Source organism: Aspergillus wentii (assembly GCF_001890725.1).
Source record: "Aspergillus wentii DTO 134E9 unplaced genomic scaffold ASPWEscaffold_2, whole genome shotgun sequence".
Lineage (NCBI taxonomy): Eukaryota > Fungi > Ascomycota > Eurotiomycetes > Eurotiales > Aspergillaceae > Aspergillus > Aspergillus wentii.
Window position 1 is genome coordinate 2,027,781 of NW_024467833.1, and position 24,000 is coordinate 2,051,780.

The window sequence follows — 24,000 nt, forward strand, 5'->3', positions numbered from 1 at the left end:
TTTGTCCAGGGTTACTTTGTTTGCTTGGTCAATGGTATGTTAGAATACATAATTCTCCTTGTTCTCATTCCATACCTGCATTTACATAGGCATATAATATATTCAGTTCAGGATTACAATATATGGGATCCTACAGGCTCTTGATGAAAATTCCAAATCAGTATAGTTACATGGAGGGGCCTGGGATTAATGCATGGCCCCTCCATTGAGCCCCTCAGTTGTCAATTCTGAGGGATATATCGATATTGGTCAATTCACTTTGCCTGGCAGTTGGGATATATCAGCTGTTATAGATGTTATACAGATGGATATACAGAGATACATATTTTGTCTATATCCAGGCACAATGTCTGTCATTGATGCAGACTGTGAGGGACTCTAATTGACAAATAAGGCCAAGGAACGGCACTATTCTTTTGTTCAGAATAATCAGTCCATGAGGGGAAGAGGGGTAGTATTACACAATACCTACGGATGGAAATATCTACACAATCCATCAAATGAATATCTTCAAAATCTAAGAAACATCATGAAGAAAAGAAGATTCGGCTGTAATTGCTGGTACCAAGAGATCCGCAACGTCCGTTTGTTACCCACAGAAGCCCTGAAGTCCACGGACTGCTTTTCTTTTTTGTACCGGCGGGCGTAAGGAACGTATTTTTTTTTTGCTTTGCTTTGCTTGCATTGTCGATGGAAAGACTTTTTTTTTTTTTTTTTTTTTTACGCTGCGGATTCCACAATACACTCGACTCTGTCTGCTTTCCTCCACGTCCCTCTCTCTCTCTCTCTTCTTCCTCTCTTCCTCTCTTCTTGTCTCTCTTCTTTTCTCCTCCTCTTTTTTTCTCCCCCGCTCCTCCTCACGTCCTGGACGTTCCCTTCCTTCGTTTCTCTCGATTCCGTCTCTTCCTCGCCTTTCCGTCGCCCGCCGCTGGCGTCTGCATTGCTAGGCGTGATTTTCTTCGGTCTACAAATCTCCCCCCCCATCCATCATCCTCCGATCTCCTTCCCACGCACGTCCTGACTTTCGCGGGATTTTTGTTGGCAAGGGTTTATTTGATCGGTTGATCCTTCGATTTTTTATTTATTCTATTTTTTAACAATACATACGAGATCTGTCCTTGTTCCTTATTATTGTTTTTCTGAGGCCATCGCAGTTCTCTCGCGAGAAACATCAACAAGGGAAAAAAAAAGAAAAAGAAAAAAAGAAACTCACAACCACTCCCACCAAAAAAAAAACCTCGCAAACCTCTCGACGTTGTTAGCCGTCGCCACGTGCAAGTCGCGACTTTTTTTGTCTACGCATCTCAAGGGGCAACGCCTGTAGAGGTTTCCATTTTCATACCGTGCATCATCCCTGGTCGGTGATCCGATTATACCGTCTCCAACCGTGCTCAGAGAGACATCATCTCTGGTTCCTGTTGAATTTCACCCCTCTCATCGGGCGATCGAAAAACCGCACGAAGTGACATACAACTGGGCTAAAATACGAAGCGAAATATCCTCGTGTTTTTATTGTTGGTCAGGCAGTGCCTTTTTTTTTTTTTTTTTTTTTTAATCGTTTAGGATTATCCTCTTCTTTTCGATCGAATCCTTCGACGGACCCTATTCTTTTTTCTCATCCTTTTTGCCTATATCGATGCGATTCGCGTTTTAAGGCCTTTTCGTTTTTACGGATACACGAGATCATAATTTTTTGAACCTACACCCTACGACTTCGTCGATTACGAAGAACGCCTGTGTCTCCGACCTATTCCACGACCAGCCTCCTCAATAATCTGCAGTGACGGAAGTTTGCAGTTTGGTGGGATTTCAAGAGGGTGAAAGTTGATTCTTCGGATTTCCACTGGTGTTGGAACAGTTTCGCCCTTAGCCGGCGCATACAAGTTTTCTGGGGTTGCCAAGGGAGGCACCCGTTCTCTGGCAGAACAGTCTTTTTCTTCTCTCTAGAACGGATATACTTGATTATTCTCATTACTTCTATTTTCTTAAAGCAAGAAAAAATGGCCGCCACATTTTCATATGCCGCAGCCGCAAAGGGCATGGTTACGGCGACGACACCGTCGGCCTCGCCAGAGCCTTCTAAGGCAGCCGAACAAACCACCGAGTCCAGCCCGCAAACGAGCACAGAGACCGTGGCTGCCGAAGCTGAGACACCCGTTGAGGCAGAGCAGCCCGCTGCTACCACCGAAAAGGCATCAGAACCTACCGCTGCTGCCACCACCACCCCCGACGTCTCGGGAACATCTTCTAGCGATGGTGCTTCGAACTCAACTGTACCAAAGGATGAGGACAGCTCAAATACACCCAACGGAACTTCCGAGTCTACATGGGATAAGCAGTCCCAAGCTTCAACAACGGAGAAACCCAACGGTGAAGCAGAGGGTGCTAAGGAAAAGTCGGATGCCACCGAGGAGAAGGAAAAGAATGTGCCGCCGCCCAAGGAGCTCAAGGCTGCTCCTCTCCCCACGGTGAACATCTGGCACCAGAGAAGAGAGGCCCAAGACGCCAAGGCCAAGGCCATCGCAGCGCTCAAGCCTGCTACTTCTGGCAACAAGGGCACCGCAAAGACTGCATCTACCGCGTCCTCGACATCTGGGGATAACCAGCAGGAGTTGTCGAAAGCCGCCTCGAAGAAGAAGGATGCCGCACTGAAGAAGACTGACGGAAACAAGGGACGAGACGATGGTAAGTAACATATTGCGACCCTTCGCCAAGTTGTCTGCTGAATACAATCCCTATAGGCTCCAGGAAATCTGGATCTCGCTCTAGCCGACAAGTGCAAGCTAACGGACATTCTGCAGACTCGAATCCTCCCCCTGTCGGAGACGCTGCCTTGTGGCCCACTCCTCAAGTTGCGCAAGGCGAAGAGAAGAAGAAGGCTCAGGAGAAGACCGAGAAATCCGACAAGGCCGAAAAGAGCCCTGCTACTCGTTCGCATGGAAAGGAGAAGTGGATGCCCGTTCCTTACGTGCCCACTGCCGTCTTCACCACTCCTCTTCCATCTTCTGGCCGCAGAGGCGGAAGAACTGCTCGTGGTGGAAGAGACGGTGGTCGCAGCGGTGCCCACGGTGCTGGAGCTGCTGCTGCTGACAAGGCTCCCGCTGGACAGGTAGCCCAGAATGCCACCGCCAAGCAGGCTTCTTCCGCAGAGAGAGGCCGTGGCGAGCCCAACACTCCTCGCGCAAACTCCCTCCCTGCCAATGGTAGACGCGCCAACAGTGCCGATGCTGGCAAGGCTCCCCAGGCCGCTGACCGGAGCCGCGGTGCCAAGGGTGCTGAGGATGTCAACGGTGCCCCATCTGGCAAGCAGACCAACGGCGACTTCCCCCGCCACCACGGCAAGGGCTTTGCCAGAAACCAGGACGGAGCTCACAAGGGTAACGCCCACCTGTCCGTTGACTCGCACGCTCGCTCGCACCGCTTTGAAAACGGTCCCAAGTCCGCAGACTTCGCTGGTTTCCACGGTGACCACAAGGACAACAAGGAACACCACCGTGAGTCGCGTGCTGAGAGAGGTCGAGGCTCTCATCGAGGCCGTGGTGGTCACTCTGGCTTCAATGGCTCCCAGAATTCGCACTTCCCCAACAACCACATGTCACACCAATCCTTTGTCCACCCCAAGTCGTTCGGTTTCTCCGACCGCCAAAGATCGCAGAACCTGCCCAATGGATCGCAGCACGGCCACAAGATGACTTTCCGATCCCCCTCGCTCCCTAACTCTGGAGCTATGTACGGTGTCTATCCTTACCCCGCCGAAATCAACACAATGTATGGCTACCAGCAAATCCCCGCTGGTCCCATGACTGCGGTCCCATACCAACAGTACATGGAGCCTTTCTCCCTCATGAGCATGATCTCGATGCAGCTGTAAGTTTGACGCATATTCAAGAGACCAACGTTCCCCAGGAGCTAACAAGGTTTAGGGAATACTACTTCTCGGTTGACAACCTGTGCAAGGATCTGTTCCTGCGTAAGCACATGGACTCGCAGGGTTACGTGAACCTGGCATTCATTGCTGGCTTCAAGAGAATCAAGACTTTGACTGAGGATTTCGAGCTCCTCCGCCACGTTGGCCGTCAGCTTAGAACCGTTGAGTGCTACGTCGGCGAGGATGGCGTTGATCGTTTGCGCCCGCGAGAGAAGTGGGAGCAGTGGGTTTTTCCCATTGAACAGCGTGATCCCTCGGCACAGAACGAAGGCCCTCCGCCATTCACACACGCCGGCAAGCCCGAAGACACCCAGAACCACGCCGATGGTCTGACCAACGGATCGGCTTTGCCTAATGGCACCAGCGTTTCGAAGACACCGTTGTCCTCCGCTGCTCCGGAGTTTTCCCCCTCCAAGCCTATTCCCGCCCAGAATGAGGTTGCAAATGTAGGGATCCCCATTGAGTCCCTTCCCTTCCCAGATGACCAGGTTTAGAAATTGGTGATTGTGGTGCGCCGATCAGCAAGCCCAGTACCTCCACAGCCACCATTTCTCAGCCATTCACCCCATCCCCCTTTACCGAACGGATCTGTTGACGCCTTAAAACAGCGCGCGGAATAGATATATCCCCAAACAACCTATTTTCCCCTTGTCCCAGGACTGCGGCGGCTATATCCCATAGGTAAGTCCTTGTTTGACTGGTAGGTCTCGAATGCCTCAGTCACTGATTTCACAATAGTCAATATGTGAATTCTGCACAGCATATTCCTCTTCCATTGAATTCTCCCTCGACTACCGGGATTGCTGAAGCCAAATCTCCCCTGCCGATGTTCTGGGTGAAGGAGAAAGACACCCCTATTGAATTTCTGCCTTCCGATTTTGTCCACGAATCTTACAATGTTTTCCGAAAACGAGCTCTTGAGAAACGAAATTTAACGGCAGCCCAAGGTGACCGTGACATGGATGTTTTGTACCAATTCTGGTCGCATTTCTTGGTCCAAAATTTCAATGCACAAATGTACAATGATTTTAGGAGTCTAGCGCTTGATGATATTTCTGCACGATACGCCAGCTACGGGTTCAACAGGTTTATACACTTTTACGGTGCTTCTTTGTCGAGCAACAAGGTCTTACCTGATGAGGTTGTCCGAGACCTGGTTGACTTTGGCCGGGAAGAATCTACGAGTCCAAGCGGGCGTATTGTTTTCCAGACTTTACGTTCAGCCTGGCAAAGTCGATCTTTCAACCCGAGAACCCGCAAAAAGATTGACTGTGTTCTCGATGCTAGCTTGAGAGCCGAACTGGAAAAGTGATTTTGTTCCGTTTCATTATTTTTTATTTTTTATTTTCGCACTTTGTTCATCTGTCATGACTTGCATTACTATTTCTTCAGCTTTTGCATTTTTCTTCTTTCTTCTTTTTCTTTTTCTTTTTCTTTTTTTTTTTTTTTTTTGCCGGGTTGCCGAGTGCCAATCCTCGCAAAGTGGTTTGCGGTATATGCACATTCGAAGTCTCGGCCTTTTCTCTTCTTTTCCTTTTCACTTTTCTCATTTTGCTTTAGTCATGGGAGGTTTTTAAAATTACCTGGAGTCCGGGCATGTTTTACTGGGCAGTGTCTTTGTGTGTTTGATGCCTGCTTCCGTGGTGCACCAGGCCAAAAGACTTTTTCCCACGACCATAGAGATTCGAGTCCCATTCGGTTTTTAATATTGTGCGATCACGCCTTTTTATCTTGTTATTTGATTTTCTAGTACGGGCGTGAGAAAATCCTCCAGAAAGAAAGGATTCTCACGCGGGGCGCAGCTGAGTTCAGAAACAGAAAAAAACAAAAAACAAATAACCATGATGTTATCAATAGCACGATTTCTCGGGAATACCCAGGCGAATCTGGAGTCGAAATCCCTTTTCTCTACGCGCGCGACGCAGAGCAGTCGTCTGTTCCTGTTACCTGATTTCCTCGACTGTCTTCGGCCCCGTTTTCTCTTCTCTTCTCATTCGACTTGTTCACTTTTTTTTGCATAAAATGGGTTATTAATTTTTCTGTCAGTGTAATGCGACATGCATATTATGGGTAATTGTTGTGTCTGCGAAGATCGTTCAAGTAGTTTGGGAAAAAATGGTGTTCATCTCAATTCAAATATTCTTGATCAATCCTTTCTTCTAGAAAGTACGATCCTGTGATATTATACGGTAAATTGGGTTATGGGTAACGAGATATAGATTGAGTCTGATATTACTTGGAGTTAGTTACATTTTTAGCCATTTGATAGACCGTTACATAATTCCATTTTAACATTCTAATATTGCTGTTTTTTCTGATGTCGTTTCATTGATATCATTGCATTCAGCGAGTTGTATACCCGGATGAATGTTTCGCCGCGCGAACTGTTCATGCCTCAGGCCAACATGGCTGACCAGTGACGAACGCCGTAACTGGCATCCAGCTTGACTCTTCTCCAACGCGACTTGCTCCCTTCCAGCGCTTGTCTTCCGTTGACTCTTTCCTTCCCCATAGAAGCTCAGGTTGATTCTCCCTTTCAATTCTGTCAAGATGGACGTGGCCTCCAGACACACATCGAGGCTACTCCAGTCTTCAACCACCACCCCCAACCTGCTCCTCCTCCAGAACCGCCTCTCCGGCTCCAGCATAGCAACCGCAACTTCCCTGAACCGCATCTCCCGGAGAACCCTCACAACTTCCCCCCGCAGACTCGCTCCAGAAACCTCCGTTCTGAGCCTCGCAGCCGCCAACCCGTCACATGGCGGTGGCCCTCCCACCTACTTTACGAATCGCACCTCACTCCCCGCCAATACCATCATCCGGTTCGTACCGCAGCAGACGGCATGGATTGTCGAGCGGATGGGCAAGTTCCACCGGATTCTGGAACCGGGTCTGGCGCTTCTGATTCCGTTTTTGGATCGGATTGCGTATGTTAAGAGTTTGAAGGAGTCGGCTGTGGAGATTCCCAGTCAGTCTGCTATTACCTCGGATAATGTTACGTTGGAGCTGGATGGTGTGCTGTATACGAGGGTTTTTGATGCGTATAAGGCGAGGTCAGTTGAATTGGGTGGTGTAATGGGTGTTTGGAGCTGACTTGTTATCCTTAGTTACGGAGTCGAAGATGCAGAATATGCCATCACCCAACTTGCACAGACGACAATGCGGTCCGAGATTGGTCAGCTTACGTTGGATAATGTTCTGAAGGAACGTACGACGTTAAATACCAAAATCACCCAGGCTATCAATGAGGCAGCGCAAGCATGGGGCGTCACCTGTCTACGGTATGAGATTCGGGATTTCCACCCTCCGGAGGGTGTTGTCGAGGCCATGCATCGCCAGGTTACCGCAGAGCGTGCGAAGCGCGCGGAGATCCTCGAGTCAGAAGGTCAGCAACAAAAGGCGATCAACCTTGCGGGTGGTGAGGCTGAGGCTATCCGATTGAGGGCCCAGGCTAGTGCACAAGGAATCGCAGCTGTCGCCAAGGCCATTGAGGATGGTAAAGAAAATGCTCATAGCGCCATGAGCCTTAGCGTTGCAGAGAAGTACGTCGACGCTTGGTCGAAACTCGCGCGCGAGGGTACCGCCGTTGTGGTGCCTGGAAATGTTGGTGACCTTGGTGGAATGATTGCCAATGCCATGGCTGTGTACGGCAAGGTCAGTGAGGGCCAGGCAAAGTCCGTCGCGGCCAAGGCTCTCGGAGTGCAGGAGACTTCTGGCGACAAGTCCGAGAAGAGTTCGGAACAAATAAAGACTGAGCTCGAAGATTTGGCCGAGGCCGCACAGGATTGGGAGCCGGCTGCTCAAGCCGGCCAGGAGAAGAGGTGATGAGTTGAAAAGCTAGAAATCATTTATTCGTTTCACATCTCCTTTTTCCTATTCCCATTTTTTTTGATTGCTGGTTTACGACTGTTTCTTTGGAGAAGTTTTTTTTTCTTTCTCCCTTGGCATATGATACTATGGAGCATTGTACTTCTATTATCATTTCTTCTCTTGATCTTTCATGGCCCTCTCATCTCCTATTCAATTTCTCATGGCATCTTCAAAGTCAAAAGGCCTGGACAGTGAATGTTCGGACAGGGAATTTGGTGCAGAGTTGGTTCGTGGATAATTGTACTGTACATAGAGGCTTGAGGATAATAAGCGAGCAGAAAAGAATTGTACAACACAAAGTCATTCTATCATCACCATCAACCTCACATGTCCTACACTGTAGTTATATTCCGTCGTAGTACTCTTATTACCTTACATAGATGCGTAGCGGAGTAGAAGCTCGGACCACCCATTGGAGATCGCGACTTTTTTGGCAATCGGGCGCGCCCCCGGGGCCCTTGTTCTTTGTTCGCGTTGCGTTATCGCACTTCCATTACTTACTACCTATCTCAACCGACTGGTCCTCCGATCAGGCCATCTCAAGCTCATCTTTCTTTTATAATATCAATCATCTTCTGTCAAGACTCACACCATCATCCCGTCCTCTCATGAGCGTTGGACGCTGCTGCTCTGCGATGCCCCAAATAAGCTATCCTTCCTCCACGTCGACTCGCCAGTGATCGAAACCCCCCAAAGCGGACCCTGCCAACCAACAAAACCAAAGCACAACAACACCCCAAAGACAAACACAGAGAGGGAAGGGTAATAAATAAAAAGAACGTTATTTTGCGATGCATATTATCAAGCCGGTTTGGCTTACGCATGGAGGTATACATTGAATTCGAATCATTGTGTTTTTTTTTTTTTCTTGGTTGGGAGGAGAGAGGGGAGGCTCGTTGTACTCCTGTGATGGTTGCGCAAGTGTCATGGGTTGAGACAGCTGGGCTAATGCTTTGATTTATGAACAGGCGAGAGGAAAGATTTCGAGGTTTATAGTTGCGATGTTTCGCCGGATGGGAGTCGTTTGGTTACAGCCGCCGGAGGTGAGTGAATTATTATTCACAGGACCCAGTGGGAGGGATATTTGGAAACGGTCTCTGACTTTTGGTTGTCTGGGTTTAGATGGATATGTTAGGATATGGTCTACCGAGGCCATCTACAACACAGGGAGTGCGGAATACGCCAGCAAGCCGAAACAGTTGGCGTCGATGAGCAATCACTCCGGGACGATTCATACGGTTCGATTTTCTCCCAACGGGAGATATCTGGCGTCGGGGGCGGATGATAAGATTGTTTGCATTTATATGCTGGATGCCAATCCCCCGTCGCATGCTTCGACGTTTGGTAGGTGTTGGTTGCGTTGGGGAATTCGATCTGGTGTGCGTGCTTACTGATGGGTTTGAATGTGTATAGGGACAAACGAGGCACCCCCTGTGGAAAACTGGCGCACGATTCGACGATTGATCGGCCACGATAACGATGTTCAGGATTTAGGATGGTCGTACGATTCCTCGATATTGGTTTCCGTTGGGTTGGATTCGAAGGTTGTGGTTTGGTCGGGACATACGTTCGAGAAGCTCAAGACCCTTTCTATCCACCAGAGTCATGTCAAGGGGATTACATTCGACCCGGCCAACAAATACTTCGCCACGGCAAGCGATGACCGTACCGTTCGCATCTTCCGCTTTACCTCTCCTCCCCCCAACTCGACCGCCCATGACCAGATGAACAATTTCGTTTTAGAACAGACCATCTCCGCCCCCTTTAACAACTCCCCCTTAACGGCATACTTTCGCCGATGTTCCTGGTCTCCGGATGGTATGCACATTGCCGCCGCTAATGCAGTTAATGGCCCCGTCAGCTCTGTTGCGATTATCAACCGTGGATCCTGGGATGGCGATATCAATCTCATCGGGCACGAAGCCCCCGTCGAAGTCTGTGCATTCTCCCCGCGACTATATGGGGCTCAACCCGTCAGCAAACAACCAATTGACAGCCAAGGTCCCCTGGTCACTGTTATTGCCTGCGCCGGAGGCGACAAGTCCCTGAGTATCTGGATTACCAGCAACCCGAGACCTATTGTTGTTGCGCAGGAAATGGCAGCGAAATCGATATCCGACCTAGCATGGAGTCCTGACGGAAAATGCCTTTATGCCACTGCCCTCGATGGTACGATTCTTGCGGTTAGATTCGAGGATGGTGAACTTGGTTTCGCGGTAGCCATGGAGGAAAACGAAAAGTCGCTCACTAAATTCGGTACAAATCGAAGAGGCGCGGGGATTACAGAGACTACGGATGGGCTGCTTCTCGAGGAGAAGAGCAAAGCTGGGGAGATCAAGGATGTCGAAGGCAGGATGGGTGCTCTGATGGGTGACGGGCATGTTGCTGCTGATAACCCGGTCAATGGGAAACCCGCACCACCGCCACAGGCCCCTAATGGCACAACGCCTACTCGAGCGCCGTCCCCTGCTCCTGATACTCAAAAGGCTCAACCGAATGGGACTGCGGCAACACCAGCAGCCCCCGAGCCAGAAAAGCCTGACCCATACCAGGCAAAACTAGAGAGGTTGAAGCAGCGGCCAACATACACAAAAGATGGTAAAAAGCGCATTGCTCCGCTTTTGGTTTCGGGAGCCGGGGCTGGAGAGTCCTCTCTGCCTCAAGCACGACTGATGGCTTCTGTCAGTAATCAACTGAAGGCCGATGCACCACAGTCTATCGTTGATCTTTCCAAGCCATTTGATGGATTACCAAAGGGTGGACTTGCAACATTACTTCTCGGGAATAAACGGAAACTGGCCCAGCTTGAGGACGACGAGGATGGCCAGGTGGAAAAGCGTGTGACGTTGGCAAGTCAGAACGGCGCCACACCAATTCTTGCGAATACACCAGACGGTCTGCTTCCCGCACAAGTACAGCCTGCTGCCACTGGACAGCAGCCAACGCCAGATTTCATCCGGCCCGCTGTGACCAACCCTTGCATGGCAATGAGCCAGCTTCGACTGGCGGTACCCAAAATTCGCAGTCAGATTTTGCGTGCTATTGACCTCAGTGGAAAACCAACTGAGCCGCCCAACACGTCGGGAGAACAGAACAAGTCGCGAGCCGACGTTGTGTTCGAGGCACGTAATCCATCACCTGCCAGCTTGACTGGCAGAGCTGTTGACCGGGAGCCGGTCCGCCTCACATTATTCCGAGGCGATCAACCATTATGGCAAGATTTCCTCCCACGCACTGTGCTGCTCGTGACGGGAAATCAGAGTATGTGGGCTGCGGCCTGCGAAGATGGATCTATTTACATCTGGACCCCGGCAGGACGTCGTCTTGTCAGTGCGCTTGTCCTGGAAGCGCAACCGGTGATCCTCGAGTGCCACGGCCCATGGATCCTCGCTATATCGGCTGTTGGCATGTGTTATGTGTGGAATGTCCAAAGCCTTTCTTCTCCCCATCCACCGATCTCGCTTCAGCCTGTGCTAGATGCGGCGATTCACACACTTGGGGCGCACCCAACGGTCGCCCCAGCGATCACCAATGCGCGGGTCAATTCCGAAGGCAGGGTTGTGGTCGCTTTAACCAACGGGGAAGGGTACTCCTACTCGCCGTCCATGTTCACCTGGCAGCGGATTTCGGAGGCCTGGTGGGCAGTAGGCAGTCAATATTGGAACACAACCGAGGCTCCTGTCAGCAATCTCCAGTCGAAGGATTCCCAGCAAGATAAGGATGCAAAGGCCGCGGTGTCGGCGGGTATCATCCCCTTCCTGGAGCGCAACACAACGAACGAGACACTTCTTCGCGGTCGAGCATACTTCCTACAGCGTTTGATCAAGGTTCTCTTGTCACGCGAAGGTTACGAGAGTTTCGAATCCAGTGTTTCTATTGCCCACCTGGAGAATCGTCTGGCTGCAGCGCTCTCCCTTGGGGCCAAGGAAGAGTTCCGGTTGTATTTGTCCATGTACGCTAAACGCGTCGGGGCGGAGGGCCTGAAGCTGAAGGTTGAAGAGTTGCTGAAGGGGTTGATTGGTGGTCTTTTTGAGGAAGAAGACGAAGCCGAAACAGGGGGCCAATTGCAGGCCAAGGAGAAGGAAGACCGAAACTGGCAAGAAAACTCGGATACCCTCTGTGGCTGGCCACGAGAGGTGTTATTGAAGGAAGTCATTCTGGCACTTGGTAAGTGGTTTATCTGGACTATCTCGACATGGCTAACATTTATCCCTACTAGGCAAACATCGGGATCTCCAACGGGTGACTGTTCCATACGCTAAGCTGCTGGGAGTCGTGGACGAGATCGAAGAGGGCGATGCGATGGAAACATAACCACTGTGATTATGGGGTTTTCTTTCTGGCGTTCATGATGCGGGGTATACTGGTTTAGTGAGGGGTTTTCAGCAGGAGGATTGTTCTTTTTTCACTATTTTTTTACACCAAAAGATGGATCTTGTCTACAGATCCTTGTAACATATGACGCGCTGTTTTTCTCTCCTTTCTTGCATGTCTAAGTGCTGGCGATGTATGAGTTTCTGGTTCTCTAATACCTTGTGGGCTGAATTTAAGCCTTATTAGCCAATTATGGCATTACTGAAGCATTTATATGTAGTATAGGTGCTTGGCATCCAGAACTCAGTTGACTTCCTTTAACAGTTAATGGTGTTGTCCACGTGACCGCCATCCCCTTTTCATTCATCCCAGATTTCCTCAACCTCAATTGCAAAGATGCAATGAATGCAAGACGCGAAGCTATCGACAGGGGCACTTTACTTTTATGAAAAATGCACTCTTCTTCCTTCTAACTGAGCTGTTCTGAGACAGCTGAAATAGTGACTACTGAGCAACCGTGTTTCGGAGGAACCGATGATGATCAAGCGAATACGGTTACAGATCAACACCCGCTCCACAAGAAATTGGCCTGTTTGGTTTAGTGGTGTCCCATTTTTGGAATCATGGCGATTTCATCTTGATAGCCTGATGCCGTTCCTACGCCAAACGATAAATAAACTACCTGCCATCACGTCAAAAGGAATGCATCCCCCGTCTCCGACCCTTCGCAGCGGGTAACTGTTCTTTCGATCATGACCACGGAGATCGCCCCTAATACCAATCTAACGACGGCCTGTCTGGAACCCTCCTTTGCGTTTCAATCCTTTGACTCAGTAGTCAAATGCCTCCAGGAATATGGCCAACCAGAGTCTGACTATCTCAACGACGTTCTTGGCGTTTCGTCGAAGAGTGCATTTGGGGCTGTGATGGCAGGGTGCATTGACCAATACTGCGAAGCCCCAGATCCAGATCTAGGAGGATGTGGTGCAAACGACCACAGTAAAAACTATACTGTTTCGTTTTGGGATTCGCCATATTTGGATTTTTCTGCATGTGCAGATCTCGATGAATCGGTAAATCAGGATATCGGAGGTATTGGGGTATGTGTCCCTTCACTTCTCGTCGACTAAGAGACGTGCCACTGACGCAGCTGGTTAGGTCTTTATTTCGTATATAATGCAGCTAATTATTATCGTGTACATATGGCTAGCTGTTCGTTTACTGGTATTCATTCCTGCAGCCAGTCGATTTTTCCGATACCTACCCGCTGCCATGAGGTGGTGGATGGATCCGCGGAAGAAAACGTTGGACAAAGAACGAAGCCAAGATCTACAGATACGCCTTACAAAAAGATTCGGGCATCATCAAACCGTGCTACAAGCGATGTTGGTCGAATTCCAGGAGGCACAATGTTTCTTTATGCTGTCGATCCAGGCAGCAGCCCTTATTGCACTTTCGACTGGACCGCAGGTATTTGAAGCGACCAGCTTTGCACAACTGGAGTCAAATGTTTCTGCCATAGCTTTGGTGGCGCTCATGGGTGTCGTACCGGTCACGTTTGGTCTATGGGTTCTACATAAAGTCGGCATGAACTCGTGGTATACAATGTTCTGGTCCACCATCTCCGTGGCCTTGTCCAATGTGACATTGTATATGGGTAACTCGTCGCCATCCGCGACGAGTCTCGTGACGATCTCGAGTACCGATCGCCTGGACAAGTGTGGTCATTACGGTCCTCCGCTGATTTATTGTTACGGGTACTCCGGTTCAACAATGGGCAGCTACAGCCCTTCGATGTTCATTCTCAGAATTATAAACTACGTATCTCTCGCCTTCTATGGGATAATTGTACTTATGTGGCTCGCTCCATACCTCAGGCGATGCATGCAGAAGAATGAGTGGTCTCAACACACCTATGTTCGAGTACATCAAGTATTGACAGCTAGATGGGCCCGAGCTTTTGGACGTGTCTGGACCGTCTTTGTGGAACTTGTATCTATGCTCTTCTGCGTGGTTTATGGCATTTATCTTACCAGCAGAAACTTCGGCGCCTTTGATGCCGATAGTTGGAGCTTTGGCCAGATTATTGCGGTTACCATCTGGGCCCCGGTGATATGCAAGTACTTCTATTGGGCTATGTGTAAGTTGCGTTTTTTTTTGGTGATATATCGCTGTCTTTAGGTTCAATGGCTAACGTTTAATCTAGTCGGTACGGAGTCCTACTCTGCTATTCGTGTTCCGGAACCATATAAGATCTTGCGAGTCCGAACATCCAATATACTTGAAACTGGATCACGTTCGGAAGATGGAGAAAGGCTGTTTATCCATATACCATCTACGAGTGATTTGAACCTGGGGCAGAGCTCGACCCAGGTTACCGATGTTGAATTGACGTCGTTGAAGAGTAGGACTACTGGAATGAGAGAGGAGCCTGAAGAGAAGCAAGCGAGATGGAAAGCCCGCGAGATGAACTAATGTTTGACTCCGATGTCTGTATATAAAATCCTTACCTGTACTATAGACGAGCTAATACTAGGGCTGTACAATCACGTGGGCGGTGGGCGCAGCTTCTTCACTTCCAGAAAGTCACGGTGTTTCCCTTCGTAACCAACCACAGAAGCTACCACACTGTACTCTACCTTGTATTACTACTGAGACCCTAACCCCTCCTACCCCTCTTTGCCTTCGTTTCCCTTTCTCTCATAAAATTTTCTGCCCACCTGCTGTGGGCTGCCGTCATCACGTCTTCCCTACAGCCTCCCGCCTTTCTTTTCCTTTCTTTCTCTCTCTTAGAACGATCGGCAGCTGGTCCTGCTTTTGCCTCGCGTCTCCATTGCCCCAGAGTCAGCCTTCCTTTTACTTCTCTTTCTTCTTTCCCCTGCCGCCGGCACTACTCCAGCAAGAAGAAATCAAAAAACAAAATGCCTCCCAAGAAGGCCGCTGTTCAAGAAAAGGTCCTGCTGGGCCGTCCAGGTAACAACCTGAAAAGTGGTATCGTATGTGAGCATTGACCCCACCGACTATTTTTTTTTTCCCATTTTTTTTTCTGCCCTCCCCCAACCTCCCCTTTTTATTTTTTTCCCTTCCCTATTTAACCACAACTTCCCTCCTCATCCTTGAACTTTTTCTTTTTCCTTCTCTCATCAAACATCATCGTCATACTTTGGCAATGATAAAAGGATTAACCATGTAATGCCTTTAGGTTGGTCTTGCCAATGTCGGCAAGTCGACACTCTTCCAGGCTATTACTAAGTCGTCGCTTGGTAACCCTGCCAACTTCCCCTACGCCACCATCAACCCTGAGGAGGCTCGTGTCATTGTCCCCGATGAGCGATTCGACTGGCTTTGCGACCACTACAAACCCAAGTCCCAGGTTCCCGCCAACTTGACCGTGTATGATATTGCCGGTCTGACCCGTGGTGCCTCTACCGGTGCTGGTCTGGGTAACTCTTTCCTTTCTCACATCCGAGCCGTCGATGCCATTTTCCAGGTCGTCCGTTGCTTCGACGATGCGGAGATTATCCACGTCGAAGGTGACGTCGACCCCGTCCGTGACTTGACCATCATCAACGAGGAATTGCGGATCAAGGATATCGAGTTCGTCGAGAAGGCGCTCGAGGGCTTGAAGAAGCAGACCCGTCGTGGTGGACAGTCTCTGGAGATGAAGAAGATGAAGGAAGAAGAGGCTACTGTCGCCAAGGTCCTCGAATACCTGCAGTCCGGTAAGGATGTGAGATCGGGTGAGTGGGGTCCCAAGGAGGTACGTATCTTTTTTTTTCCCCCCCTTTTCTTGCATCCTGCATGCCCTTTATGTGATGAACAAGAGCAAAAGCTCTATAATCCCAGCTCTTCGAACGGTCTCAATTTTTAATTCCAACGTAGAGGCCTCATGAGAAAATGTCCCATCTGATTTTTTGTCCTATTATTTCAAATTTTTCATGCCAATTGTGGAAGACTCCTTGCTGATTAATTTGCTTTCAGGTCGAGGCTATCAACCCTCTTTTCCTTCTCACTGCCAAGCCCGTTGTGTACTTGGTCAACCTTAGCGAGAGGGACTACATCCGTAAGAAGAACAAGTACCTCCCTAAGGTGTTTGAGTGGATCAAGGAGCAGTCCCCTGGTGCCCCTCTGCTCCCCATCTCTGCTTCCTTCGAGGAGCGTCTGGCTGCCCTCGGATCTGACGAGGCGGCTGCTGAGGAGTGCAAGAAGCTGGAAACCCAGTCTGGTCTGCCCAAGGTTATTACTACCATGCGTCAGTCCCTGAACCTGGCCAGTTTCTTCACCACTGGTGCCGACGAAGTCCGACAGTGGACTATTCGTAAGGGTATCAAGGCACCTGCTGCCGCTGGTGTCATTCACACTGGTATGTTCTATCTCTATTCTATGGTATAACATCTATGTTGAATACTAACAAACGTGCTATAGATTTCGAAAAGACTTTCATCCAGGCTGTTACTTATAACTACAACGCCTTGAGGGAGTACGGCGACGAAAAGTCCATCCAGGCCGCCGGAAAGATCATGACCAAGGGCAAGGATTACGTCGTCGAAGATGGTGATATCTTGTTGATCAAGGCCGGAGCTGCCAAGGGCTAAACAACCCATTTGGATTGCATAGTATCAGTTCAATGTGCTTGGGCCTCTATTTTGATTCCCGTCCGAGCCAGGTAGATTCGCAAATAATATGAAAAACGAGAGACGCTGTGTATACATTGAGATTTCCACGTAATATGATGTACGCTGTCTTGTAGCAGCAAACAGTAAACCATTCCCGTATCGCCAGCGAAGAGAGCAAATTACAGCTCGACACGTGACCGCCATAACCCTTCCCCGCGTCGACCGCGCCATGCCAGACGCGCAGTTCTATCGATAGATGCTGCAGACCGGTGATAAGATACTTTCTCAACAACCTCAAACCGGATCATCAGAGTCCAATACAGTCACAATGTTTAAAAAAGAGTGAGTTTACTCTTGAATTACATGATGCTTTGTCTATTCAATCCATTCTGCTCAGAAGGAGACGTGACGCCGGCGAATTACCCCTCATCTGCATGAAAAACAAAAGCCGGGGATGAAAGCTTGCCTGCAGAATCAAATAAGCTAACAAAAAAACCCAGTATCCCCGTCAGTCAACGCTCAAAGGTCAAGTCCTCGGTCGCGCGAGGTCTCCGCCAAAGACTCTTGGAAGCATACCCAGGTTTCGAGCCGTATATCGATGAAATCCTTCCTAAGAAAGCGCAGCTGGATGCTGTGAAGCTGTACGCCCGCCCTGAACTCGAAGACATTCCGGAACAAAAAAAAAAAAAAAAAAAAAAAAGTGTACAAAGCTAACCATTTTGCTACCCATCTACAGACCAGAACGATCAACCCTCTACACAATCGATTCCACCCCGCTCTTCTACCAACCCATGGACGGTCCCCCGATTCCCCACCTCAAGATCCTCCACAAGTACCCCTCTGCCCTACCAACTGTGCAAATCGACCGCGGCGCGATCCGTTTCGTCCTCTCCGGCGCGGCCCTGATGGCTCCTGGTTTGACATCGCCCGGTGGCCGGTTACCGGAGACTGAGAATGCGCTGGAGAAGGGGGCGGTGGTCGCTGTCAAGGCCGAGGGCAAGGAGCATGCTTGTTTGGTTGGGACGTTGAAGGTCGGTACCGAGGAGATGAAGAGTAAAGGGAAGGGTGTGGTTATGGAGGATGGACATTACTTGGGTGATGGGTTGTGGAAGATGCATTTGGATTAAGGATGGGGAGGTTATCCTTATTTTCTTTTATGAATGATATATTATGCTAGGGTGGTGATCAAATGTGATGAGACGATGATGACGATGATGACTGGATTTACTGTATTTGTATAATATCGCCAAGATGGAGATGGTTAGATATAAACTACAGCTACTATCAAGAACCAAACGTGTTTTGATTTTGTAGGACAGAATTATTTGTCACTGGCATTATCAAGTCTATCAATCATATTCCTCTTTCATTTTATATTATATATCACCCCTTCTCTAGGGATGGTCATCCACTCCACTGTCTACACTGGTACCGTATGGATTTCCACTCGAGGTAGAAACATCATCACTCCACCCTCGATCAGAAGGGCGGCTTGGATGTGGTGAAGCGGATGACGTTGGAGACAAGGAAGACCATGACGGTGTACGGATTGGAAGTGCGAGGCCTAATCCTTTCATGCTGGTCCCGGAGCCATTCAGGCTGGCGCTTGGTAGTCCCCCGTTTCTAAAACCCACCCGAGATATAGCTCGTCGTAGCATTTCACCAGATCCATCGAGAGCGATTAGGAACCTGGCCAGCTCTGCGCAGAGATCCCAGTCATCTTTCTGCGAGGCCAACCAAATCAGGCGGACGACATAGTCTTCAATCGGGGCGTCATGTCCTTCCTTCTCGTCTTCAAACGCCTGCAGCACGAGAAGGTATCCAACTGCGGTTTTGAGTGAATCGAGTTTCAATGCTTGCTCAAACAAATCCTTAGGAGGGGGCAGGTAGGCGAAAAGAGTGCGCCATGAACGAAGCTCTGTCTTTCGCGTACACTGGACAACAACATCCAGATATATCTTCGTGGGCAGTGATGCCTGGAGAAATGTTATGACCGACGGAAGCAGCGGTTCGCGTACCTCTGTTGGGTCACTTGCTTTGTTACGGCTGCTCTCGTTATCGACTTCGTCATCTAAAATGTGATGCAACAAGACTTCCAGTGCATGCGGAAAGTAAGAGAGATGAGAGAAGTGCTGGCAAAGCGAGAAGGCTGCTGGTATGTCAAGATTTTCAAGATCGTGTTGTAGAAAGTATGGAAGGAATAAGTGTGTCTGGAACATTAGAATTTTTCAAAATATGGCAGGGGCGGTATTTCATACCCGAATTGCAAACTTCAAGACAGCAAAGGTCACATCACGCCGCTGGATCATCTCCGATTCAACTCCTAGAACAATGCCCTTGTTCAACAGCACTGACAGAGGATAGAAATCAAGAGGGACCTGAATCGCCTTGGGCACTTCTTCCCGTTGTAGCACCTCTTGAACGTCATTCCAAGCAAGGAGGTCTTCTCCGCAGAACGTCCAAAGAGAATCCCTCAATGATTGATTGCTTTGATATTTGTGTGCCCCTAACGCCATCTCGGCAGAAGGACTAGAGGGAATCGATTCATCGATGGGCGGAGAAAAGTTAAACGAGAGCTGATCACGCATCAAAAGGTAATATTCGACATCGTGCGAGATCACTCGCATGTCGTATTTTAAGTCACCTGTCTCCGAAGCCGATGGCTGTAACAGGACTAAATTCCCGTCAACTAAGAGAAGAACAGAAGCCACTTTTACATCATGAGAAGGATCTCCATTTCCTGTTCGTTATTAGAAATCCGAAAATTACTCACAAGGGATTCCACTTACTCAGTTGATCCTCGGGCAAAACCCAGCTGATTGCCCTAACTCTGGTAGGTGCCCGCACAATGCCATTAAAAGCTATCTGACCGACTGGCACAAGAGTTATTCGGGGTTGCATGGCGTTGATGATATAGTGGTATAGTATGTTATCGTAAGTATAGACAAGAAGGGAGTCCTCGCCCGAGGGTCCGATGAAAACCACAGGCGAAGGGAGGTATTCTATATGCAAAATGGAGTTGTTGTTCAGAGGTAGCTCCCGTGAATACAAACGAAGCTGCATGGTCCATTAGCATCTGCCGTAAAAATCCGGGAAGAGGGCTATAATACCTCGTATGACCCATCACTTTCGATTGCAGCAATGAGAATGTGTCCGTACCAGCACATGCCACCTCGGACTGCAAACGAGTTTTCTACTTTGGAATCTTCGAACACCTTCCAGCGGCCACTGTTCACACTGTAGTGTGCAAGTCCTCGTCTGCCTGCAATGGCAACATATCTCCCATCCTGGGATACGACAGAAGAACGAATCGGCCACTGAGAGTGAAGGTACATGGGTGGATATTGCGCATGATGCCATAGAGAATCTTTGCCCGATATTGTCATCAAATCTGGCAAATCATGGCCCCGATAAAGGATGATCTCCGTCCCCGTTTGCAATAGGCCTCTCGCCAAATTTGCAGATGAGAAACAGCCTGTTAAAGCGCTCCGGGCGGTTTCTAAGATCCACAGACGACGATCGTTCTGTCCCGTTAAGATGATATCTGAGCCTCCGCCTATCCAGCAACCATGGGAGACGCCGTTCAGCCACTCTTCGGCGTTTTTCGCCGCAAGAGACCGGTCTGCTGAGAAACTATTCCCACCCGGCTTGCCAAAAACGCTCCAAGTTGCCCAACCCTGCTCATAACCGGCAAAAAGACAATACCCATCCGGCGAGTAACTCATGAATGTCAAGGATCCAGTAGTAGTGGTAGATGCTGGTAGTTGAAGCTTATGCGAAAGTGGGACGTTTCCAAGGTAATCTTTGGCGGTATAGACAAGCACATCGCCATTTACACAACTCACAGTTAGCAGCGAAAATCTTGCATTGACTGTAACTTTCATCGCCTTCTCGCCATCGTCTTTGGGATCATGGAAGCAATGGCCTTGGAAGAGCTTTTTGGTGCCCTCGGACTCCCGTGTTTTCTCCGACACTCGTTGCACTGCGTACGCCTGTCCGTCGCTGGTGACCCATATCAAGAGATTCATAGCACGGTCGTATACCATATCTGCAATCGCTGTCTTTTTAGAGACAGCCAGGATGCGACTCAAGAGCTCCGACGTAGTTTGAGACCCACCCGCGTCAGGCGTCCATCGAATGCACTGAATTGCGGCTGGTTTTAAAGTAGCAACGACAAGCTCATTATCTAGAGCTAGAGCTTTGGCGATACCAGATTCTATCTTGATGGCCATCCTAAAACGGATACTGACATCACGGATACCATTGGCATCTTCAGACAGACGTGCGAGCTGGTGGCGTCGAGTCTGCGCAGAATGATCGAAATGTTGATGGTAGACTCGAGACTTTGAATCAGAACCAATCGTGTAAGTTAGAAGGTATCCATTTAGGGTTTGAACAGCGAGGATCGTCGAATCTGGATGCATGAGAAGTGCTGTGTTGGTACCATAGTTCTTCAACGACGAGGGAGATCGAGCAACAGCGGCAACGACTGCAGTAGGCTAATCACCTGTCAATACCTGTGTTTTGTGAGGCAAACCACAGTCGGGGATACATACTTTAGTTTGCCAAATAGCTATCGATGAATCGGTCATCGTAGCAAACATATGCCCACTCCGTGAGACACAAAGGCCACCAATAACCTCATTCGCCCACGGGCCCGGTTCCGTACCGGACTGTTCAGATTCATTTGGATTTACCGATTGACTTTGCTCTGGAAAGTTTTCATGGTCGACTGCCCCGTCTTCATCAGACGAAGCAAGCGGAATGCCAGGGCCATTGACCGCATAGACCCGGGGAACTCCATTGGGCCAGTACATGGCTCGAAACGGGTGCGATAGTCAAAGAAAGGAGAGAGAGCTCACATCGAGTCATCTTCGTTGGACTCGGGGCTTTATACCGTCGGATTTGGGATAGATTTGATCCCAGGAATTCCGAACATGCCCACCCAAAGCTCTCTATCCGACAAACGAATCCAGCAGAGGCGGTGGATGGATGAAACGAACGTCGAGAAACCTCGGGGTTGAAGCTGTCGGGGGGATCAGCACGGGGTTAAATCACGTGGGCCGGAGCTGCTATCAGTATGGATGGTAGGTGCTGTACCGTATGTACGGTACCTTACGTACTGCATACACGAGCCAAAAAGCACCCCCGCAATACTGGTAAGAATCGCGAAGAATCATAGAATCTCCGTCCCCCGCGACGGTCTGATTTTCCACATCCCCCCCTTTTTCATCGTGTATAGACCAAATTAAGATATCTTCTTTTTTTTGGTCCTTCTAAAATGGTAGGGAAATCTTGAAATGTTTTCTTGAATTTCTGATCAGATGTTGATGGCTCTTTTTTATTTTGCTTAGGCTCCGAATGACTCCAAGAAGCGCTTAGCGCTTGCCATTATCGACTTCCTGGGCTCCAGCTTGAAGGATGGTACTCTTACAGCTGACGATGCTGAGTCCATCGAAATTGCCCAGTCGTGCATTGCAGATACTTTCAAGGTCGACCCAACCGACCAGGCCGCCGTCAAGGATGCTGTGGGTGGACAATCGCTGGCGAACATCTACAGTGTCTACGAGAAGCTCCGTAACAAGCCATCGGGAGGCTCTACCCAGACTGCGACTGAGGAATCAAAGCCCAAGGCCGGTACTCCCAACGCTGAATCCGACAAGTTGAAGTCTGAGGGAAATTCGGCCATGGCCCGTAAGGATTACAACAGTGCCATCGAGCTGTACACCAAGGCCTTGACCATCGCCCCCGCGAACCCGATCTACCTCTCCAACCGGGCTGCTGCATATTCCGCATCGGGTCAGCACTTGAAGGCTGCGGAGGATGCAGAGCTTGCCACGGCCTCGGACCCTAAGTACTCCAAGGCATGGAGCCGCCTGGGACTTGCTCGTTTTGACATGGCTGACTTCCACGGAGCCAAGGAGGCCTATGAAAAGGGTATTGAGGCCGAAGGAAACGGTGGCAGCGATGCTATGAAGAGAGGTCTCGAGACTTCCAACAAGAAGATTGAAGAAGCGAAGCGTGGCAGTGAACCTCCTGCGGATGCCCTCGATGAAGCTCCTGGAGCATCTCGCGGCGGCGGTGGCGGCATGCCCGACCTGTCTTCATTGGCTGGTATGCTTGGAGGTGGTGGCGGCGGTGGCATGCCCGACCTCGGCTCTCTTATGAGCAACCCTATGTTTGCCAACATGGCTCAGAATCTGATGAGCAACCCTGATATGCTCAACAACATCATGGGTAACCCGCAGGTGAGACAGATGGCTGAACGCTTCGGCGCCGGCGGAGGCGGCGGCGGCGGCGGCGGTGGAATGCCCGACATGTCCAGCATGATGAGTGACCCTAACATCCAGGAAATGTAAGCCTGCCCCAATCAAAGAGCGGGTCATCATTATTATCGCAAAAAGCTAATGAAAATTCATCTTTAGGGCCCGTAACATGATGGGTGGTGGTGCTGGAAGAGGAAGCCAGTGATTTCATTTTACTCTCGGAGTTGTCACCGTATATTCTGAACTTCTGCTCAAAAGACTGTTTGTGTTGAAAGTTTGCCAGCCTTTCTTTACTTTTGTCCTAATATGACCTGCCGCCATGATCTAAGCCCATATGAGGGTTTTCTAGTAAGCATCGAGAAGCAAACATAAATGACCACTGAAAATAACCGAAAAGATAAAAGTTTACGAAACCTTTGCATATTATCCTATGGGGGACACATGCAATAACATCATAAGCTGCAAGCAATGCCTTATTTATATAGATATCATTCCACAGGACAGAGATATAAGAATGAATAGGTAATAATCTTTTCATATGTCCAGATGCAATAGTACATTCAGTCAGGAGTGGAGCGTTGGTAGAAAGGGAGCAATGACAAACACCAGATACGCCATTCGAGAATACCATAAAGAAGCAAAGACCAAGCAACCGATGCTCCCTAAAACAATTAAAACCAAAATAGAAAACAGGCTCTGATAGATTTGTAAGAATATTTCTTTCAGTGAGTCCGTTGCAGTCTTTCTCCGTAGTTCAACGCTTGGTCACTTTGGAGAAGCTAAACAGACTGGATAAAATGTGAGAGCAGGTGGAACGGAGCATAAATACAAGAATATTGAAGAAAAGGTAAGAGAAGATTATATCTGATTAGCCAGCGAAAGGAAATAGTCGTGGTTACTATCACAGACATAAAGGGAGAAAAAGCGCCGATTCCACCTGGTCTCTATTTAAATAGCCGGTATTGTACAGTCGGATGATATCAAAACAATCGAGATGCGGTATGGA

At 49.2% G+C, this 24,000-nt stretch overlaps 9 protein-coding genes across 9 annotated transcripts; 8 read left to right on the forward strand and 1 right to left on the reverse strand.

The window, feature by feature from the left end:
* Positions 1 to 1,558: 1,558 nt before the first annotated feature.
* On the forward strand, positions 1,559 to 4,778 carry ASPWEDRAFT_36503 (La domain family). The gene is made up of 4 exons (XM_040834476.1): positions 1,559 to 2,685; positions 2,742 to 3,867; positions 3,924 to 4,609; positions 4,667 to 4,778. Exons 1-3 carry the CDS (start codon positions 2,001 to 2,003, stop codon positions 4,420 to 4,422), a joined length of 2,310 nt encoding a protein of 769 aa, XP_040692504.1. The 5' UTR covers positions 1,559 to 2,000; the 3' UTR covers positions 4,423 to 4,609; positions 4,667 to 4,778.
* Positions 4,572 to 5,278, forward strand: ASPWEDRAFT_343257 (uncharacterized protein). The gene has a single exon (XM_040833974.1). The coding sequence runs from the start codon at positions 4,755 to 4,757 to the stop codon at positions 5,238 to 5,240; it is 486 nt and encodes a 161-aa protein (XP_040692505.1). The 5' UTR covers positions 4,572 to 4,754; the 3' UTR covers positions 5,241 to 5,278.
* A 1,200-nt stretch (positions 5,279 to 6,478) lies between these two features.
* Positions 6,479 to 7,753, forward strand: ASPWEDRAFT_24715 (SPFH domain-containing protein; the record flags this gene model as incomplete). The annotated part of the gene is made up of 2 exons (XM_040832653.1): positions 6,479 to 6,981; positions 7,036 to 7,753. 2 exons carry the CDS (start codon positions 6,479 to 6,481, stop codon positions 7,751 to 7,753), a joined length of 1,221 nt encoding a protein of 406 aa, XP_040692506.1.
* A 495-nt stretch (positions 7,754 to 8,248) lies between these two features.
* On the forward strand, positions 8,249 to 12,424 carry hir1 (putative histone transcription regulator Hir1). Its single transcript, XM_040834477.1, has 5 exons — positions 8,249 to 8,626; positions 8,767 to 8,841; positions 8,921 to 9,142; positions 9,212 to 11,965; positions 12,018 to 12,424. The coding sequence occupies exons 1-5, from the start codon at positions 8,590 to 8,592 to the stop codon at positions 12,110 to 12,112; spliced, it is 3,183 nt and encodes a 1,060-aa protein (XP_040692507.1). The 5' UTR covers positions 8,249 to 8,589; the 3' UTR covers positions 12,113 to 12,424.
* A 440-nt stretch (positions 12,425 to 12,864) lies between these two features.
* On the forward strand, positions 12,865 to 14,587 carry ASPWEDRAFT_168709 (uncharacterized protein; the record flags this gene model as incomplete). Its single annotated transcript, XM_040830332.1, has 3 exons — positions 12,865 to 13,212; positions 13,271 to 14,252; positions 14,319 to 14,587. 3 exons carry the CDS (start codon positions 12,865 to 12,867, stop codon positions 14,585 to 14,587), a joined length of 1,599 nt encoding a protein of 532 aa, XP_040692508.1.
* A 143-nt stretch (positions 14,588 to 14,730) lies between these two features.
* ASPWEDRAFT_36507 (YchF/Obg family ATPase) lies at positions 14,731 to 16,929 on the forward strand. The gene is made up of 4 exons (XM_040834478.1): positions 14,731 to 15,108; positions 15,315 to 15,872; positions 16,094 to 16,475; positions 16,538 to 16,929. Exons 1-4 carry the CDS (start codon positions 15,034 to 15,036, stop codon positions 16,705 to 16,707), a joined length of 1,185 nt encoding a protein of 394 aa, XP_040692509.1. The 5' UTR covers positions 14,731 to 15,033; the 3' UTR covers positions 16,708 to 16,929.
* A 127-nt stretch (positions 16,930 to 17,056) lies between these two features.
* On the forward strand, positions 17,057 to 17,855 carry ASPWEDRAFT_168711 (translation machinery-associated protein 20; the record flags this gene model as incomplete). The annotated part of the gene is made up of 3 exons (XM_040830333.1): positions 17,057 to 17,070; positions 17,229 to 17,369; positions 17,465 to 17,855. 3 exons carry the CDS (start codon positions 17,057 to 17,059, stop codon positions 17,853 to 17,855), a joined length of 546 nt encoding a protein of 181 aa, XP_040692510.1.
* A 267-nt stretch (positions 17,856 to 18,122) lies between these two features.
* ASPWEDRAFT_106509 (RIC1 family protein) lies at positions 18,123 to 21,545 on the reverse strand (the record flags this gene model as incomplete). The annotated part of the gene is made up of 5 exons (XM_040827815.1): positions 18,123 to 18,938; positions 18,987 to 19,468; positions 19,518 to 19,785; positions 19,839 to 21,227; positions 21,285 to 21,545. 5 exons carry the CDS (start codon positions 21,543 to 21,545, stop codon positions 18,123 to 18,125), a joined length of 3,216 nt encoding a protein of 1,071 aa, XP_040692511.1.
* A 260-nt stretch (positions 21,546 to 21,805) lies between these two features.
* Positions 21,806 to 23,242, forward strand: ASPWEDRAFT_343303 (putative Hsc70 cochaperone (SGT)). Its single transcript, XM_040833977.1, has 3 exons — positions 21,806 to 22,012; positions 22,083 to 23,083; positions 23,154 to 23,242. Exons 1-3 carry the CDS (start codon positions 22,010 to 22,012, stop codon positions 23,197 to 23,199), a joined length of 1,050 nt encoding a protein of 349 aa, XP_040692512.1. The 5' UTR covers positions 21,806 to 22,009; the 3' UTR covers positions 23,200 to 23,242.
* Positions 23,243 to 24,000: the final 758 nt, after the last annotated feature.